A 20,558-nucleotide genomic window follows, 5' to 3' on the forward strand; every position below is an offset into this window, starting at 1 on the left:
TCAGTGCCAAGAAAATCATTAGAACTATCTATACAATAATTAAATCCAGACTCATCAACTACAAATTCTGTTTCACAGGCAATTGAAAAACTTCAGGCTGGTGCTCTTGCAACTGATGCAGTGACTGCAGCACTAATTGAACTAGAGGTACTTCTTATTTTTAATTCAGGAATTAAACCAAGTGAATATGTTGTGGCCATATATCCCAATTCTGTATAAAGCTATATGTTTCAACTTGTAACTTACAGAGAATACTCTTTCAGTGCTTTAAATAGACCTATCTGTGCAAAAGTAAAATTTAGTCTGCAATCTGCCGTTGACTTTTTCATTGTCTTGCTTGCCCTTAATGTATTAAAGAGGTTTAGCTGTCTTCCAATATTCAGATTGAATATATATTTATTATACGTCAGCAGTAATAGCATCAAATTTGTTTTACTAACCACAGTCTCTAATATCTGATAATACTAAAAGTAGAGAATTCCCTACAAATGCAGGATAGATTCTGTCTTTGGGCTTATCCATTTCTGACTTCTTCCTATCTTATTAGACACAACCCACTGATGGCTTCTTGGATGAGATAAATGATGCTTTGATCACTTCTGTTCATTACAGAGCCCAGAATACATTAGATGGTCCATATTTCAGCCTTATTTTCCGGGTGAAATTTCACATTGAGTACTTACATTCTACTTTGCTTGATAGTAGATGAAACAAAACAAAACCTCTACAACTTCAGTCAAAGTTACTCTTAACTCCCTCTCCTTTAAAGTTCTTGTGTAGTAGTAGTGCTGATGTAGCCACCTCTAGGGTGGCGCACATTTCAGGGTGAATGATATTATGCATATTTTTCGGTGCGTTTGGATTATTTTAGGAAGATGCTGTTTAAATGTAAAGCTAATTTGTTTCTTATGACAGTCATGAGATCATGTGAATAATTGTATTGCACTGTGGAGAAGAGGTGGCATAGGTGATGGACATTACTTCATTTACATTCTGTTTCAAAATGGCATATTAATAAACTTTGTAGTAATTACTTATAACTCTAACATGGTTGCTAAACTTAATAATTCTTTATTAGATCTTGTTTTAGGTGTGAGGATGAATGGTAGTGGTTACGTCCACAATTAGCCTTATACATAACTGAATTTAGCTTATAAAATATTCTCAGAACACTCCTTAGAATTCTTTGCTTGATTCAGGATAGCAGATCTTGGTTTAGTACTCTTAACATCTTTCAACAGAAGAACTAAAGATAAACATTTAAGGCAACTGAAAGAACCTGTCTCTAGGATATGTAGTGGGTTTTGCATCACCAAAGATAGTGGCTTTATTTTTATGATCACTTCAGCTAATTTTTAATTCTGTTAGGGAAGCTGTTTCATGGGTGGGAGCATGGAGGTCCAGTACTGTGAGCATGAAGAAAACGCATAGAAGTGTTGTGGTGAGCACTGTGAAACAAGTTAAATTTACTCTTTTGTGTGTAGAACTAGATGCTACTCAGCATTCCAATTTAGCAAGATAAACTAGGAAATTTTAAATGTAGTTTATCTGCTTAAGTGGCCTAGAAGTTAAAGGTTTAACAAGAAAAGAATATAGGTAGTACATTGCAGGACACACAATTGTGCTTAAATGAATGTAGCTTGTTAACAGAATAACTTCAAGAAATTTAGGAGGCATTGACTCTTGATTCTGTTGATGATGGCATAGTGTTTTGCTTTGACAGAGTTTTGTATTGGGTTTATTGTTTTAATGTACAGGCTGCTGTGTGATTATGTTGGAGAAGGCAAGGTTAGATGTTCACCTTGGACTTGGAGGATGTGATGAGGGGCCATGCCCATTGCTCAATTAGGACAAATTGTAAAGAATGGAACAGATAGTCTTCCCAAACTGTTAGTTATTCCAATACTTAGATTCACCAAGCCAGCAACATAACAGCTTCTGCAATACCTTACTGGTTACCCAGAAGCCAAAAACACAGTTCCTTTAAAGCAGTCCAGCCTTTGGGCTCCCACTCAGATAGCCAAGTCAAATATGATGAGGATTATTGAAAATCTTGTTCATCAGATAAAAAGTTCTACCAATCCCAAAGGATTGGACACGTTACCTTCCAGATCAATGAATATTTCAGATCTTACCCAAATACACGCTTATAGCCTTATTAACTTATTCTTATTAACTAAGCTAAAATTTATTAAAAAAGGAAAGAAAGAGAGAGAGAGTACGGATTAAAAGATCATTATACATACAGACATGAATAGAGTTCTTAGGTCAGTTTCATAGTAGAGATGGTGAGCTTTAGAGTTGCAAAAAGTTCTTTAAAATTATTCCACAGGTTCAGTCCAATGTTCCAATATCAGGGTGATCCAGAATAGAACTGGAGACCTCAATCTTGTGACTGAAGCGTCTCCTGGTGAATCATAAACAGATTTGAGATCAAAGTATCAGGTCCCAAGATTTTTTTTTGAGATAATTGGCAGCCACTTGACAGCATACAGTCTTTGGGGTGGACAATAGTGTCTTTAAAGTAACTTCTTATTTCCTAAACATCACTGGTAATTAGCTACATGGATTAACATATGGCAGTTGCCTGTCTCCAGACATTTACATGTGATTTGCTACATACTTCAAAGAGAAATTAAGACAGTGATAGCACTACAGTCACAGTTCTTTTAAATGTTCTTTTGATCTCTGAATTAACAGAATACAACGATAGAAGTTAACAATGTAACCAAATAGTTCCTGTCTAACAATATACACCTCTACTCAGATATAACGCTGTCTTCGGGAGCCAAAAAATCTTACCGTGTTATAGATGAAACCGCGTTATATTGAACTTGATTTGATCTGCCAAAGCACGCAGCCCCGCCCCCGCCCCTACCCCGGAGCACTGCTTTACTGCATTATATCCGAAGTCGTGTTATGTCGGGTTGCGTTATATCGGGGTAGAGGTGTATATGTAAACGCACAAAAACATAAATGTCATCATCTTCTAATTAGTCTCTAAAGGTTGAATCGGGGTCAATTAGCCTGCTGGTTGTGTAACCCTTTTTCGTCCTGTGTCACAGAGGGTGAGGAAGAGGAGTAGAGAGTCAGCATAGTGAGGTTTGATGATCCTTACTTCCTGTAGAGTTTGTTTCACGGTCTCATACCAGCACCCGAGGAAGCTATCTCCTTCACACATGAGCTTTACCCTTAAGATAGAAAATTCTATTTTGCTTGATGAGCAGAGTAGTTTATCACAATTTTCCTCCTGGTGTTTATTCAATCTTTTAGATATGTTGGACCCAAGTAATCGAGTGCCTTAAATACAATGACCAAGACCTTGAACTTGACTTGATATTCTATGGGAAGCCAGTGTTCCGAGTGGAGAATATGTGTGATGTGCTTGTGGTAGTCTATGTTCCTGAGGGGAAGAACTTCAGGATTCTGGACTAACTGTGGTTTCCTAAGGACTGATAGCTTAATACCTAGGTATATTGCTCTGTAAAAGAGTTTTTCTGAATAGAATGCCAACCTTAAACATAGTAAAATGTTAAAAAAAAAATCATTTTAGCTACTTCACCTGTGTCATAAACAGATAGTTAAGGGTTAATAGAACAGGAGTATTTCATGTCTCTTTTGACTGTAAAGGGTTAACAAGTTCAGTTAACCTGACCAGAGGACCAATCAAGGGACAGGATACTTTCAAATCTTGAGGGAGGGAAGTTTCTGTGTGTGCTGTTAGTTTTTGGTGGTTGTTCTCTCTGGGTTCTGAGTGACCAGACGTGCAACCAGGTTTTTCTCCAATCTCCCTGATACAGGTTCTTATAGATTCAAAATAGTAAGTACTAGGTGATAAGGTGAGTTAGGCTTATGTTTGTTTTCTTTATTTGCAAATGTGTATTTGGCTGGAAGGAGTTCAAATTTGTATTTTGCTGAAAGGATTTAATTTGTACTTGTATACTTAGGCTGGGAGGGTATTCCCAGTATCTATAGCTGAAAGACCCTGTAACATATTCCATCTTAAATTTACAAAGATAATTTTTACTGTTTTTCTTTCTTTAATTAAAAGCTTTTCTTGTTTAAGAACCTGATTGTTTTTTTATTCTGGTGAGACCCCAGGGGACTGGGTCTGGAGCCACCAGGGAATTGGTGGGGAGAAAGAAGGGAAGGGGGAGAGAGAGGTTATTTTCTCTCTGTGTTAGGATTACTTTCTCTCTCACGGAGAATCTGGGAGAGGGAGAGAGAAGGAGGGGGGGAAGGTGGATTTTCCTCTCTGTTTTAAGATTCAAGGAGTTTGAATCATAGTGATCTTCCAGGGTAACCCAGGGAGGGGAAGTCTGGGAAAGGGAACGGTGAGGGAAAGTGTTTACTTTCCTTGTGTTAAGATCCAGAGGGACTGGATCTTGGGGGTCCCCGGGCAAGGTTTTGGGGGGACCAGAGTGTACCAGGCACTGGAATTCCTGGTTGGTGGTATCGCTACAAGTACTAAGCTGGTAATTGAGCTTAGAGGAATTCATGCTGGTACCCCATCTTTTGGACGCTAAGGTTCAGAGTGGGGAATTATACCATGACAACCTGCCTGAGAACCCTCCCAGTTTTTGTAACCTTTAGAACCAAATCTTCATTTAAAAAAATTGTCTCTCTCTGTTGCTGTGTGAAACACCAACATAGGAAATTGATATTGAATATGGCAAGTCAACACAATAAACAGAATACAGAAATTTATTCCCCTCTCTTCCATTTATAGTCATTTTGTAAATTCAGTAGATTAAAACTGTAGTTTTTCATGTAGTCCCTTCAAGAAGTAACCCCATCCCTCTTGTCTTTATGTAGCAAGGATATCACCTTCCTAAGACAGTGAATATTCTGATTTAGCCAGAATGTATTGTGAAAATCTATATGTAAATTAAGTCAATTCGTTAACTTATTTTGTTGTTGTAGTGTTGATTTTAATTATAAGTAGGGCTGTCAATTAATCGCAGTTAACTCACGTGATTAACTCAAAAAATTAATCATGATAAAAAAATTAATCGCGATCAGTCACATTTCTAATTGCACTGTTAAACAATAGGGTACCAACTGAAATTTATTAAATATTTTGGATGCTTTTCTACATTTTCGTATATATATTGTATTCTGTGTTGTACACTTTTTTTAGTTCTGTTACAAAAACAAAACAATGTAAAACTTCAGAGCCTACAAGTCCACTCAGTCTTCCTTCTTGTTTAGCCAATCGCTAAGACAAACAAGCTTATTTACATTTACAGGAGATAATGCTGTCCTCTTCTTAAAATCATTGAAGGTTAGAGTTGGAAGAGACCTCAGGAGGTCATCTAGTCCAATCCCTTGCTCAAAGCAAGACCAATCCCAACCAAATCATCCCAGCCAGGGGTTTGTCAAGCTGGCCCTTTAAAACTTCTAAGGATGGAGATTCCACCACCTTTCTAGGTAACCCATTCCAGTGCTTTGCCACCGTCCCAGTGAAATAGTTATGCCTGATCTCCAACGTAGACCTCCCACTGCAACTTGAGACCACTGCTCTTTGTTCTGTCATCTGCCACCACTGAGAACAGTCTAGCTCCATCTTCTTTGGAACCCCTTTTCAGGTAGCTGAAGGCTGCTATCAAATCCCCCCTCATTCTTCTCTTCTGCAGACTAAATAAGCCTAGTTCCCTGAGCCGCTCCTCATAAGTCATGTGCCCCAGCCTCCTAATCATTTTCATTACCCTCTATTGGGCTATCTCCAATTTTTACCACATCTTTTCTGTAGTGGGGGCAACAAAACTGGATGCAGTACTCCAGATGTGGCCTCACCAGTGCTGAATAGAATGGAATAATCACTTCCCTTGATTTCCTGCCAATGCTCCTACTTTTGTAGCTGGGTATTGCAAGGTATTTACGTGCCAGATATACTAAACATTCATTTGTCCCTTTGTGCTTCGGCTATCATTCCAGAGGACATGCTTCCATGCTGATGACATTCGTTAAAAAAATAATGTATTAATTAAATTTGTGACTGAACTCCTTGGGGGAGAATTGTACATCCTCTTCTGTTTTACCCGCATTCTGCCATATATTTCATGTTATAGTAGTCTTGAATGATGACCCAGTACATGTGGTTCATTTTAAGAACACTTTGACTGCAGATTGGACAAAATGCAAAGAAGGTACCAATGTGAGATGTCTAAAGATAGCTGTAGCTACTCGACCTAAAGTTTAAGAATCTCAAGTGCCTTCCAAAATCTGCTCAGGACGGAGTGTGGAGCATGCTTGCAGAAGTCTTAAAAAAGCAACACTCTCTGATGTGGAAACTACTGAGCCCGAACCACCAAAAAAGAAAATCAGCCTTCTGCTGGTGGCATCTGACTCAGATAATGAAAATGAACATGCGTTGGTCCACACTGCTTTGGATTGTTATTGAGTAGAACCCGTCATCTGCATGTATGCATGTGCCCTGGAATGGTGGTTTGAAGCGTGAAGGGACATATGAATCTTCAGCACATCTGGCACATAAATATCTTGTGATGCCAGCTACGACAGTGCCATGAGAATGTCTGTTCTCACTTTCAGGTGATATTGTAAACAAGAAGCAGGCAGCATTATCTCCTGCAAATTTGTTTGTCTGAATGTTGGCTGAACAAGAAGTAGAACTGAGTGGACTTGCAGGCTCTTAAAGTTTACATTTTTAGTTTTGAATGCAGTTTATTTTGTACATAATTCTACATTTGTAAGTTCAACTTTCATAATAAAGAGATTGCACTATAGTACTTACATTAGTATATTATATTAGTACTATTTCTTTAGTTTTTTTTACAGTGCAAATACTTGTAATCAAAAATAAATATTAAGTGAGCACTGTACACTTTGTATTCTGTGTTGTAATTGAAATCAGTATATCTAAAAGGTGGAAAACATCCAAAATATTTAAATAAATGGTATTCTATTGTTGTTTAACAGTGTGATTTATCACAATTAATTTTTCTAATTGCTTGACAGCCCTAATTATAAGACCATATGAACAAATTTTTTCAGCCGAAGTACAAAGAACCTTTCTAATGTGCAACAACAGAATAAAATCCTGAGTATTCAGTCTACTTCCCAAACTCTGAAAGCTATAGAATAAATTATAGCTCATTGCTCTTTTTCCAGTGGTCTAGATATTTTTTATTCTGTGTTTCACAAACTACTTTCTGTTCAGAATTTTGGAATATACAACTATCTTTTTAGGCAAGTGTCACAAAAGATGGATTTTTCCCAGTTCTGCTTAGTTACACAACTCCTATTACATGGAATTCCAGCCAGTCCAAGAGGCATCACTTCAAAGAGTTGCTGAGGAACAAAATTTGCTCTTGATCTTTTATGAGTGAGCTGACAGTTTGCTTGTGGTAGGCTGCCTGCGTTTTCTATTTTTGCAGCCTCTCAGTGGAGAAAGAACAGTCCATCTCTGCGTGACTGCATGAACATCTCCGATGCAATAAATTCCATGATTAAGATAAAATGTTAGCAGTTATGTGGGCAAAGTAGCTTCCATGTACAAACTAACGAACAGCAGCTAACTGTGAATGCTGTTCATATAACCTAATACTATACTGCTGAATTTTATAAAGTGTCATCCGTCGTATTTGGCAGCCTGATCAGGGCAGCATGGATGAATGTGTTTCCCAGAATTTCAGCGAGCTGCATAATTGAATATAACAAATGAAGATGCTAACTCCAAAGTCTATGTATGTTGCAATAATAAATTAGTGGATACTTCAGAAGACTGATTATTAAAACACTGCATGATTCTTTGAGGAGATGGTCTCTGAGCCATTCGGTTTTGCACAATTCTGTTATTGGTTGCCACATATGAGTTGACTGTTGAATTGGTCTTGAAACACAAGAGTTGGATTAATTTTTTTGACTTGCGGTGTACAATAACCACATGCTGTTGATTTTTTTTTTATGGAAGACCAGAAGAACTCCATATGATTAAGCTTTTATGTATCTCTATAGCACTTCAGAGAGTCACTGTCTAGGTGCTGAAAAGAGACACTAAAGAACATCCAGATAAATATTTTAAGACTTGTTCGTGTAGAAGGGGAAAAATAATCACAAGCAGAGCCAAATACTCTACTGATCAAAGTTGCAAGCACTCTGATTTCTGTCTAAACATATGATGGACACAGTTTGTGCAATAGCATTAGCTTGTGTTCTTCTGACTTATTACAAGGCTGTAAACAGATGATGTTTAAGTCAGGGCTCAGAACTGATTATTCATCCTATGATGGAAAATGCCATATAAGTAAATGCCAGATTTGTGTTTACTAGTGAAACCGCTCCACTTACTGTGTCTTAATGTTGCAGTTGAACTGGAAAAGACACTTTCAATACGTCTTACTGGATACCGTAAAGAATCTGAAACAAATCTAAACTATCAAGTGTGCAAGTCTAATTAATGTTAGATCTATGGCGTTCTCTACTGCAGATCTGTTGCTTTCAGTTAAATACTGAAGTGAACTGTATTATATGACCTATTTTGTAGAACTAGATTGAGTTTTAACTTGAGTACATTAATAGGAAAAGACTAACCTCTGCAGATGTGCACTTTTGAAACTAAAGTCTATGTTTTTAAAATTTAAGTACAAGCAATTAATTTGCAGTGAGAAGCACAGCACTATTATAGTAAAGGGGTCTATGTAAAACTGGAAAATTAGAGGTTCTGACCTAGTTTTTCAGCATTGTTAATTATAGTTACAATGTTAAAAAAAAAACAAAAAAAACTGGTTCCATTTGCTAATGACTTCCATTTGTTGACTTGGCATAGTATGATGCACAGGTATGTGTTGTGCTTTGTTTAATTATTTGACTTTAATTTAAGTTTTCTTTAGAACATTTAACTGATTAAACAAAATGGGACTTGATTTATCCCAGGAGGCCACTTCTCAGTGCCTCCAACTCTCCAGTAAGAAAGCAACAATATAATTTTATTGTTTAAATGGTGGCTGTCTATATGCATGTCTCTCTTGAACAGCATTTAATAGTCACAAAGCTTGCATAAACAGACTGGCCAAAACTATATCAAAGTTAGCTGAAGTGTTACTTTAACATCTGTTGAAAGTAGAGCGCTTATAACTATTTGGCTAGGTGTAATTCCAGGACTGTCAAAGATGAGTAACTTCTACAAGCCTTCCAACTTTGACCACAGCTAAAAAATTTAGTATGCTGTGAAACTGGCAAACGTAAGTATATCTTGAAGAGAAGGAATCAAAAAAGAAAATGGTAGCTTCAGTAGTTTAGGAGCAATTACGGGATGAAGTTCAATTTTTTTGTTGACAATCTAATTTTTATTTTAGAAACTAAAATTTCATATTTCAGTAGATGCAAGAATCGTAAGTTAAATATACTTTGCTGGCGATGTAAGTGCAGTGGATGTAGGTTTCTTAAACAATGTCTTCCATGTCATGTGGCTAGGCTTCTTTGGCTAAAATGCTATGGACAGTGTTTCTTCTCTTCTTCCCTCCCCTCTTCCACTTTTATATGATGATAGGGCAAGCATTTTGATCTGCAAAGCTCATGACTGCACTGCTCACCTCACCAGTAAGTTGAGACTACTTAGAAATATAAAGGAGTGCTCTGCTTCCATTTAAAAATTAAAAAGTAAATTCTTTGAAGTGGCCTTTGCATATTCTCCCGTATGGCATGCATTCTCTGATGCTGTTGAAATTTTTTTGCAAAGCAGTGCCTAAGCTACATTGTTGCCCTCTTGTCAGCATCAAATGGTTGGAGCTGAGGTTAAAAAAGGTCTGATTGCCCCCACGAGGTCAATTCATTTTTTACCATGGATGTCTGTGGGTGTTAAGAATATGCTCCGGTACATCTGTTAGTCTATAAGGTGCCACAGGAGTCTTGTCACTTTTTGAAGAATATCTCTGTATACCTGGATGGAAGAATTCACTTTTCATTTTAAAACTCTCCCTATTTTTGTTAATGTGTATGATAGCTATTTAGTATTTGGCCACTTATTATTGAACATGGGTTCTTAAACATTTGGTCATGGCTGATCTGGCCTCCAAAGATTTAGATAAAAAGAGATGGTTGTAGGCGGTATATTTCACACTCCCACATTCTCCCGGAAGTGGATGCACAGTGCCATTTTCTGTTCGGACAGGGGAGCTCACTTTGTCCAGATTTGAAGGCCCTGTATACAGAGCAGCACACCTTGGAACCACACCAGTGGACAAGATGTTCCGTGTCTTCTGAAATGAGGCCCTCAGTCCCTAGATTTGTCATTGGACCAACTTTCAGGCCTGTTATGTTGGAGCAGACCATCTTTCTCTTCAGCCAGGCATGACCACGGAACTAAAGTCTATTCCAGAGAGACTATAGTGTCAGGGTTGTCAGTAAGCATTGGAGCTTTATTGGCGCAAATAAACACTAGCTCAGAAGTGGGGCTTCTGCTGCTGAAACTTTACTGATGTCAAGGCTGATTTCTGCTTCTGAGGATCCTTCTTTGGTTCTAGGAATTATTTAAGTACTGAAATATGGAAACCAAGCTGACACCAACTAGTATGTCAGTGCAGGAAATTCCTTTGACTCTTAAGAGCCTTGTTCTAATGGAACAATCTGATGTGGCTATCCCTCTGTCCTAGGATCTTCTGTCTGAGCCTGTCACATCATGATGCATCCATTAATGCTGGGACCTTCATTGGGAAAAATCTCAAAAGCATCAAGCACATCTTCGCTTATAGGACAAATCCACACCAATGTCACCTCAGCTGCCCTTAAACATAAAAAACAAGAAGAAACAAGTTGAAAGGTATCTGGTGCCAGAGAGTTTACTGCCTTCCCCAAAGAGGAAGGCACTAAAGAGGGTCCTTCTTGCTAAGATTCCTGCTATAGCACGGAGGGTTCCTTCCATTTGCCCATGGTGCCTATTCTTAGGATATGGCTCTCTCTTCAGTTAGTAGCTCTGGCACAATCACCAGAACATATGATTGTGCTTTTGTGGATGCACTCTTCTAGAGATGGTTCTCTTAGTCCAACACCTTTTGGAATGAGACAGCAGAGACGAGTCTCCAAGACTTCAGTTCCAGGATTTGTCTGATCACCCTTGAGCTTGGGAGGCTTAGACAGCTCTTGGAGTTGGGGTGCTTCAGCATTCTGAGGCTCCAATTTCTGATGAGCTAAGAGAGTTTATAAAGCCTCTTGGAGCAATTCCTCTCAGACCCACTCTTACCTTCCCTTTTAGCCCTGGGGCTGTGATTTTTACTGGCAGAGTTTTTCATACCTTTGAAAGCTGGAAGATAGTAAAGTTGCCAAAGTCTTTTGCTGCTCCTCATCCTTCCACTTTTCGTAAGACCGCAGAGGTGGTGGCCCCCAATGCACTGAGTTAGGCCTGCCAACATTCCACTGTCTTAATCAAGTATTACGTTTTTTAGACAAGTTGTGACTCATAACAAAGGAGTAGTGTTAAAGATTTTTGACTTGGCTTAGTGTGTACATTCTATGTGATGTGGGGGAAGCTCTGTTTTTCTAGTATGTGGGCCATATGCTCCTTCTCTCCTTGCTGCACTTGAGGAAGGCAGGGAAATACAGAGATGAGTGTTGTAAAAGGAGCCTGTGAAGTGAATACTTTCTATTCTAAGGATTCTATAGTATGGTCATTACAGTGAAAAGTTGTTCACTGTCATTTCTTTAAAATAATTTTTTTTCCTTTCTGTGCACTAAGGACATCTGGACTTCACATCCTCAAAAACTAAAATGATTATGTCCTCACAGATGCTTTGAATTTCTCATAACTAATCACTTATAAAGCTGATAAAATAGTGATGTATTTATATCCATCTTATGTTCAGATCTACACAGTCACCTTCTCATTCTCTCTGTAGACTCTTTACACCCTGACACCTGCAAAAAAAACCCAAACAAACCCCACACAAACCACACTTCAGACTATAAACAGACACAGCGCAAAGCCTTATCCTGAGTAAATGAGGGGAAAATTACTTTTATTCTTTGTTTTGTGTTGTGTACCCATTAGATGCATGGTACAACCAGCTAGCTTCAAGAGACATGTCCATGGTGGATGCGTGGCTTCCCCACCCTCAGGAACATGAGATGACACTGCTTATGTTAAACTTGGCAGAATTTTTATATATAATTTTGAGGAATGATAGAAATTTTTTTTTTGATTTTTATTTAAATTTTCTTATTTGCTGGAAATCATGGATGTTACACAATTATTATGATGATAGACATTGAGATTCAACAAGCTAAAGGATTTATAAATAGGGCCCTACCAAATTTATGGTCCATTTTGGTAAATTTCATGGTCATAGAATTTAAAAAATCATATGTTTCATAATTTCAGCTATTTAAATCTGAAATTTCATGGGGTTGTAACTGAAGAGTCCTGACCCAAAATGGGGTTGTGGGAGAGTTGCAGTATTGCCACACTTACTTCTATACTGCTGCTGACAGCAGTGCTGCCTTCAGAGCTGGGTGACCGAAGAGCAGCAGCGGCTGGATGGGAGTCCAGCTCTGATGGCAGCACCGCCTCCAGCAGCAGCAAGAAGTAAGGATAGCATGGTATAGTATTGTCACCCTTACTTCTGCTGCTGCCTTCAGAGCTGGGACCATGTCCAACAACCGCCACTGTCTGGCCACCCAGTTCTGAAGGCAGCACAGAAGTAAGGGTGGCAATACTGTGACCCCTCCTCCCCCTTTCAGTAACCTTGGGACTCCCCCAGCCCTCTTTTGAGTCAAGACCCTCAGTTTGAGAAATGATGGTCTCCCCCAGCATATAGTCTAGGATTGAAATATGTATAGTGTAGGATAAAAGTACACAAAAGACCAGATTTCACAGGGGAGACCAGATTTCAGGGTCCGTGTCATGTTTTTCACGGCAGTGAATTTGGTAGGGCCCTGTTTATAAACCGTTAAGTCACAAACTGTAAACACCCCGTGTCAAAGATAAAAAATAAATATCCTTAACTCAACAAATCATATCCATTTCTACTATTTGTTCGCTAGCTCATTTGTAACCAGCCTAATTTGAAAGTCTAAATCACTAAGTTCTTAGGCAGCATTTTTCTCTTATTGGCTGTCTGTAAATTTCAATTATCCATGGAAATATTTTTTCATGGTTTGCATCTGTAATCAACATTCACTGATATTTACCAGTTAAAAAATATAAACATTCCAAACCTATATAAAGCCCCCGACACTCCTCTCAGCTTGAGATCCTACTGTTTGCTCTGGATTTCCCAACACTTTTTTTCCCTCTCTTCTGTATTCTGGATTGCCATTTTCCACACTCTAGTCCCTAGACCCTTCGTCTGTGTCTAAACTCCTTTTTTGCATCATCCTTTTAATTTATTAGGACCAAGGTTAGTATATGCTAATCCTTTTCTAAGGTGCTTCCATAAGGAACTATAACAAAACTTGATTAACCACTATTCAGTTAAATTCATTTTGAATCTTTAATTAGATATGGTCTCTTCTCCAGTTAAAATTAGTTGTCTAGTACGGATGTCGAACAGTTCTCTTGTGCCACCCAGAGGCATTTTCACTTTAGTCACAGAAATGGCGATACAAAACTTAAAGGGAGAAGACATGCTTGAGATTTGGACTTAACCTTTCCTTCCCTGTTTCCCCCCTTCCCACACCATTTTGTTTGTGTTGGACAGTGTGGCATTTCCTGAATGTCTTGCTGCCAATTCAAGTTCAGTGTAGCAAAAACTGAACTAGTTACAGAGTGGTGGGTAGTATGAAAATAGGCAGCACTACTGGAGTAATTCTGTGTTTTGTTTTTCTTTTAATCTGTGATTGTGTAGGTGACTCTATTTGTTTGGGATCCTTGAGGATGAAAGTGATGTAGAAATGTAGATTATCAATCATAACAAATATACACTAGCTTTGCAAATTAGTTATGAGAACACAGACTAAGTATGGAAGTGTACTTTTCCTCCTATGGAAGAAATTACATGCCCATCAAAATGACCGTCTCTAGGTGAATGGTCAAACAGAAATTTTTTGAAGTGATTTTTTTTTGTTGTTTTGGTTTTTTTTGGTAGTGTTGCTTCCTTTCTGTGTTCCATCAGGCAGGTATTGTTGTGTGGGCAAAGCTCAAACCCTACTTAATTTTAGAATATTAAGGAAAACTATCAATTCCATTTGCCCACCATTTTGCCTCAGTAAGTCGTCACCAGTCCTAGTACTCAGTGTCTAGTTGAAAAGACTGTGTGTGTGGCCTTTACAGTGGAGGCTGCACATGTGTATCTGAATTAGTTGGTAGAAGGTTCTTGGTGCCAAATGCACTGATCTGTTTTTTCCTTGGCGAAGTTTTGCTTCTGCCACAAATCTAGTCTTTAACAAAAGGCTTTCCTAGGTTGCTGTATGGCTAAAGTTGTCCTTTGTGGTAGCACAGTGCATTTTAAATACACCATCATTGTAATGTATATTGAGTTTACACTGTAACATGTCCAAGATGACTATCTAGGGAAGCTTCCTTTTCTACAGCATTTCAGTTACTTGCTGTGGAAAGTTCCATAGATTTTTGTCCAGGTGAGTGTTGTCAGTCTAATGATACTGAGTTTCAGATATACAAAGTCACGGCATGTGTATGTGTCTTACTCTGTGGTCTGTTCTTATATTTTTAGGATTCCCCCTTTACAAATGCAGGAATGGGATCTAACCTAAACCTTTTGGGTGAGATAGAATGTGATGCCAGTATAATGGATGGAAAGTCGTTAAATTTTGGAGCCGTGGGAGCACTGAGTGGTATGTAAACTGTATACTATAAAGCATAAATGCAATTCATGTTTAAAGATGATTAATGCTTTCCCTTGAGAGAAGGAGAGCTCTCTTTCATTCTGAAGTGCTCCCATTGAAGTCAATGGAAGGAGGATTGGGCCCATAGTTATTATAAAACTCTGTACTTTGCTTTAAGTACTCTTTTTTAGCATTCTGGTTTGTCATTAAGGTAATTCAGTCTCTGGTTCTGTAAGGTGCTCCCATGGATACAGGTTTGTTCAAGTGGAGCACCTTTTAGGCTTGGGGCCTTGGCTATGCTGCAAAGTATAAATAATGTTGAGATGCTAATAGAATATGTAAAATGAAACAATAACATGGCTTAATCTGCTTTTACACTCTGTCTACTTGCAGACTTGATTTAATTCAATGTTATGGTGTGTAAGGCCTCGTCCAGACTAGGGGAGGAAAATCGATCTTAGATACGCAACTTCAGCTACGTGAATAACGTAGCTGAAGTCGAATATCTAAGATCGAATTACTCACCCGTCCAGATGGCGCAGGATCAATGTCCGCGGCTCTCCGTGTCGATTCCGGAACTCCGTTCGGGTTGATGGAGTTCCGGAATCGATGTAAGCGCGCTCGGGGATCGATATATCGCGTCTAGACTAGACGCGATATATCGATCCCCGAGCAATTGATTTTAACCCGCCGATACGGCGGGGTAGTCTGGACGTGGGCGTGTAAGTGTAAATTTTTACATTTCATTTGAAACATACAGTATTTGACAAAACTTTTCCAGACCTGTCCGAGACAGACATTTGTTGTTACTTCACTGGCTAAGGGATATTTGAGTTTAAGGATTTTTTTTTTGTCACAACTCTGATGTAAAAAGTGAGAAAAGTACTTTATAAAATGTGTTCCTCTAACATTAGTGCAGCTCTCTGTGTGATGAGAAATGAATATTGCTGTTAACACAGCATCTCTGTTCTGGTCAATTTAAAATGTCTCTTCACTTGTAGAATCCTATGAAAACACATTTTTTAAAGAGACAGCATTAAGTTGTTCAAGCCTCTAAATACTTGATGTTGAAAAATATCATAGAAAGTGTGCTACTGACTTTTACAAGGGGCATTATAGATTTTTCTGTCTTTGAAAGTGAATACGTGTAGTAAAACCAGGGAAGGCTGTTGAGGACTGCAAAATGTCCTGTTTTGTTTTTCCTCCATATCATTAAAGTTGATAATCCATAGAAATGGAGAATAAATGAGCAAACATCTCTGAGAATCAGGAAGAGGATCACTCTGAACCTGTTGCCTTCTCTTGTAGCTGTTTTAAAGGTGACTGCAAAAGACTTTGAGAAAGAATGGACTTTTTTTTTTAAACTGCTTCATGATTTATAGGAGGCCTAAAAAGAAGTGTCCCTTTCTTGCTAGAGTGTTGGGCCCCTTCCATCTTAACTTTGAATTTCTGGACTCTTGTAGTGGGGCAGTCACATTTCAGTGCACTCCAAAAGAAAATGCTAACTTTAAAGCAAGTGCCAAGCCTTTGTACAGTTATCAGTTTACCATTATATTGAGATCTCGGATATTGCAGGCAATATCTTTTGCCTTAACAAATGTCATGCAAACTTGTAATATCAACAGGAAACTGAATTCCTAATGTTGGTTAGTGAAAATAAACCCTGCAACAGTTGTGAAACAACATTTAAAGTTTTTTTGTTCCTATTTCTTTTCAGGAATCAAGAATCCTGTTTCAGTTGCAAATAGGTTGTTGTGTGAAGGGCAGAAGGGAAAACTCTCTGCTGGCAGAATTCCACCTTGGTAATTGCTTTGTTCTGCTTGACTTTCTTTTAGCCTTTGGTCTTTAATGAATGCAATATTTGAAGGTTATTCTTATCCACAGAAGGCTGATGCTGTTTGTTACACATGAGCAATAGCGTGCCTCTAAAAGGAAGACTTGCTTTGTTCTCTTATCTTGGAACATATTATTGTGCACTTGGTGAATAGAATGAAATATTGTGGATAGAAGATGATACTATGTTGTGTTAATTTGTTTCTTCATGGCTGTTGACACAGATTTGTACTGTTACTATTCTTATTCCTAATTTGATTTTTAAGAAGTCCTGTAAACTTGTCAGTTAAAATGACCTTTTTTCTAAGAAACCTGTTTGTTTGCCTTTTCTTATGAAAAGATAATTTTTTTCTAAGGGTTAAACTTAAGATTTACGTAGAGTTAAAAGAATAATGGATTTTGAAATCTTTTATTTTACTCTCTCTGTTTATGGTGACCCCATCTTTTAACCTAAAGTTGGATAATAAAGATAACAACATTTTGTTAACCAAAAGAGTTATCCTATCCAAATGGCAAACAGTTTATTAAAGATGCAGCTGAACAATGTGGGGCATCTTTACAATGCACTAAAAATGCAACATTTTTCTTAATATAATCTGTCTAAATGTTGAAGAGGGAATATGAAATACCTTGCAGACTTCAAGTAGCATACATATTTTGAAAGAAACTTAACTATGCTTCTCAATAGCGCATCAGGTAACAGTGAAATCCGGAGACAATGCTAAGAGCTAGTGTATGAAAAAGAAAACTTTAAAATCTCAATTAATCAAAAATAATACTTAAATTGCCAGATGCTGGGACTGGATGACAGGGGATGGATCACTTGATAATTGCCCTGTTCTGTTCATTCACTTTGAAGCATCTGGCATTGGGCACTGTTGGAAGACAGGATATTGTTCTAGATAGATGTTAGGTCTGATCCAGTGTGGACGTTCTGCATTTACTAAGGCTTATAAACATGGGTATAACTATTGACAGCCTATTAAAATATTTATATCCAGAGTTCTAAAGCCTTTTAGTAACTGCTGCTTGCATGCACCGGCATGCTGCCTAGTATCTTACTACTGTAATACAATTGTTGACACTGGCCAAGTGGAACATCAGTATTTCAGACACGGTTTTGCAAATCTTTTTCAAATTCATCATCAGCATCTGAAACTGCATGTGATCTTTATCCTTGGAAATATAGGTGAAAGGAAATGGATTGTCAGAAATCATTTACTGTACACCTTTAAATATTCTGAAACATGCTGAACTGGAAATATATTTCCATTTTATCTGTATTCATTTGATGTATGTGAGTCTTCAAAGTCATCAGCAGTCTAAAAAAGCAGAAGTCTCTTTATATTTTTTTATTTTTATTTTTTATTTTTTAGAAAAGAAGCTCTTGCATGTGATTTGGTAATGTATTCTAAATGTGATTGGACTTGGGGGAGGGACTGGTTGTAAGAAATAAACTTATTTCATGTCTCATAACTACGCAAAGGGTCAACTCTACAGTAAGTGGGGACTTTCTTTCAAAAGCAGATAGTTTGCCGTTTAAATGCCACCAAACCAAACAATTTGCCCGGGAAGAAGCACTTGTTAATTTTTTTGTTTAAATTCCTTCTTCTGTGTGTTTAGCTTTTTGGTTGGTGAAGGAGCTTACAGATGGGCAGTTGATCATGGGATACCAGCATGTTCACCAGGTATCATGACTACAAGTGAGTAAACTGGTGGTGTGTGTAGGAGGAACAGATCAGAGTGACTTTAAAAATGGTTTCATATTTTGAAGTGTATTTCACTTCACTGGTATCAGTCATGGTACATAAGGATCTTTTAAGTTCTAGTATTCTGTAGAACTTGCATAATTAACCTTTATAATTAAAACTATAGCTCCATTTCAGATAAGTAATGCAAATCAATGACTTAATGTATATAATCAAGAAGTTTCCTGTCTAAAGTTGCTGATACTCAAATCATCAAACAATTATACCCTCCAGAACTAAGATAGCATTATACTTTATTGTATTAACTCTTATACAGATCCACAATATATTTCATTTTCCAGATAATTTGATTCACAGGCCTTGCTGAATGAAACTTTTTAAACACATTTTCCAGTTTCTAAAAGAGCAAAGATCTTGAAAAATTTCTTTGGCTTGATTAGACAGAATATTTTTACACTCCTTGTTTCCTTTTTCTAAAGTCAGTGGGGTTTAAGGAGTGCTATATACAGCAGCTGCCACATAGTCATAGGAGATAGTCAAGGAGGCTTCTTACACTAACTCCACCTCTACTTAAAATTTCCTTTGTTGCTAGCACCATTGGAAGAAGCAACAGTGAGTGTTCAAGTGTTGACTGCCAAATGGCATCAAGCACTGTCATAAAATGGCTTAGAGCAGATCTAGATGCCACTGATTAAAAATGCTCATGGCCACTGTGACCTTGTCTTAGCTTATAAACACTTCAGGACAATAAGCTTGGCAGAGGCAAGGCTCAGATAACATCAGGGATTCCATATCACCTCAGCACAGTCTCAATATGCATGTGTATATATAGTAAGGAAAACTCCAGTATAAATGGTTAAAGTCTGGCAAAGTTATACAGAACTGAAAACAAGCTCTTATGGTGGGAAGTGTCTACAACCTTAATAGGTGGTGCTACCAGCCCTACCTATAAAAATGCACATACCATACATACAGGCTAAAAATGAATGAATTTTGGAGCCAAATGCAGATTGGGAGGTAGAGTTTAATGTGTCCGATCTGGTTGAGTTCCTATGTTGGACACTCACTAGACGGCTGCGATGGGAATCCACCTTACTGGGCCCTTTGTGACTTTTAGCCTCCAGAGTCTTAAGAGTCCAGGCACCAACCCCTTGCTTGGACTTCTAGGCACGCACTCAGGGTACATCTCCTCTGCCTAACACCCCTTTCTGAGGAATGAGATCCAGCAGTTCAGCTGCCTCACCCCTGGGACCAGTGCTGACCTCTCAGGGTCCCCCCTGTAGGTTAAACAAACCTTCTCCTAGAACTGCAGCTGTGTAGACATTCTGGGTTTACAACTCACTTCTTCAGGATAGTGAAAGCCAACAGAGAGAGACAGACTTGGCATGGGATTCCAAAATACCATTGCTCTTTTCTTAATAGCACAAGAAGTAGATCTACACAAAATAATAAACTCACCTGTATACATTTCCCTATGTCAGGTCCTTCGATACTCTGAGCTTTCAGGCCTTGAGCAAAGCTGTCTGCTGCTTCTGACTTCCCTTCAGGAACATGAAACCTCTCGAGGTTAGCTAGGTTTCTCTGACCTTGTCTGCTCTGCAGTTAAATGGGACACCCTGGTGCAAAAGCCTGCCCATCTCTTATCCTTTCCTGCCCAAAGCTTCCTGTTCCTGTCTGTGAATTCCTCAAGTTTGTATGTCCCTCCCTGCCCCCCTCCCCAACACCTGGTTCCTTTGTTTTGATGCATATGTTTTTCCACTCTTGACTTCACCAGCCCTTTGCAGACAAGGTAGAGGAAGTATCTTTTTCCAGCTCCAGCCACCCTCCTTGGTTGAGTGTACAGCCCATTATCCGTCATCTGGTAGTTACATGCTTCACCCATGTCAGCAAGTGGTGGATATAACATGCTCAATCAGGTATTCCCTGATATCGTAATCTTTTAATAACTTCATAGCATCAACCAGAATTCATAAACTGTACAGACGTTACCCAAGTAGGTAGATTTAAATATTCTACGGTTCTCACAAATTGTGGAGCTGATTAATCTGAGGAATCAGATTCTGAAGTAAAAACTGAAGGTTAAGGCTGATAATGTGTACCTTGTGTGTCTAGATGGATGACCCACTCTCTGGAGAGAGACTTCTGTTTCAGTGAAGTGGGTTGATGGACTGCAAATTTGTATAAAATCTTAATTTTGGATTACAACGTTTGGATTAACTCACTACCACTGATAATGTTACAGTGCACTCTAAGGTAGTCTAACACTGCCTTCTGCCCTTC

General features: G+C 38.3%; 1 protein-coding gene across 5 annotated transcripts in view; it reads left to right on the forward strand.

The window, feature by feature from the left end:
- Positions 1 to 20,558, forward strand: part of TASP1 (taspase 1) — a 163,364-nt gene that overhangs the window by 17,603 nt on the left and 125,203 nt on the right. For all 5 annotated transcript variants that reach the window (XR_003999785.1, XM_030557987.1, XM_030557990.1 and 2 more), the window contains exons 4-7: positions 79 to 147; positions 14,625 to 14,745; positions 16,454 to 16,538; positions 18,193 to 18,272. Coding sequence is in view for 4 of the 5 variants with exons in the window: in XM_030557987.1 (XP_030413847.1) it covers positions 79 to 147; positions 14,625 to 14,745; positions 16,454 to 16,538; positions 18,193 to 18,272 (355 nt within the window). In the remaining variant the exon portion in view is untranslated. The remainder of the gene's footprint in view (positions 1 to 78; positions 148 to 14,624; positions 14,746 to 16,453; positions 16,539 to 18,192; positions 18,273 to 20,558) is intronic.

The sequence above is a fragment of the Gopherus evgoodei genome, chromosome 3 (assembly GCF_007399415.2).
Source record: "Gopherus evgoodei ecotype Sinaloan lineage chromosome 3, rGopEvg1_v1.p, whole genome shotgun sequence".
Classification (NCBI taxonomy): Eukaryota; Metazoa; Chordata; order Testudines; family Testudinidae; genus Gopherus; species Gopherus evgoodei.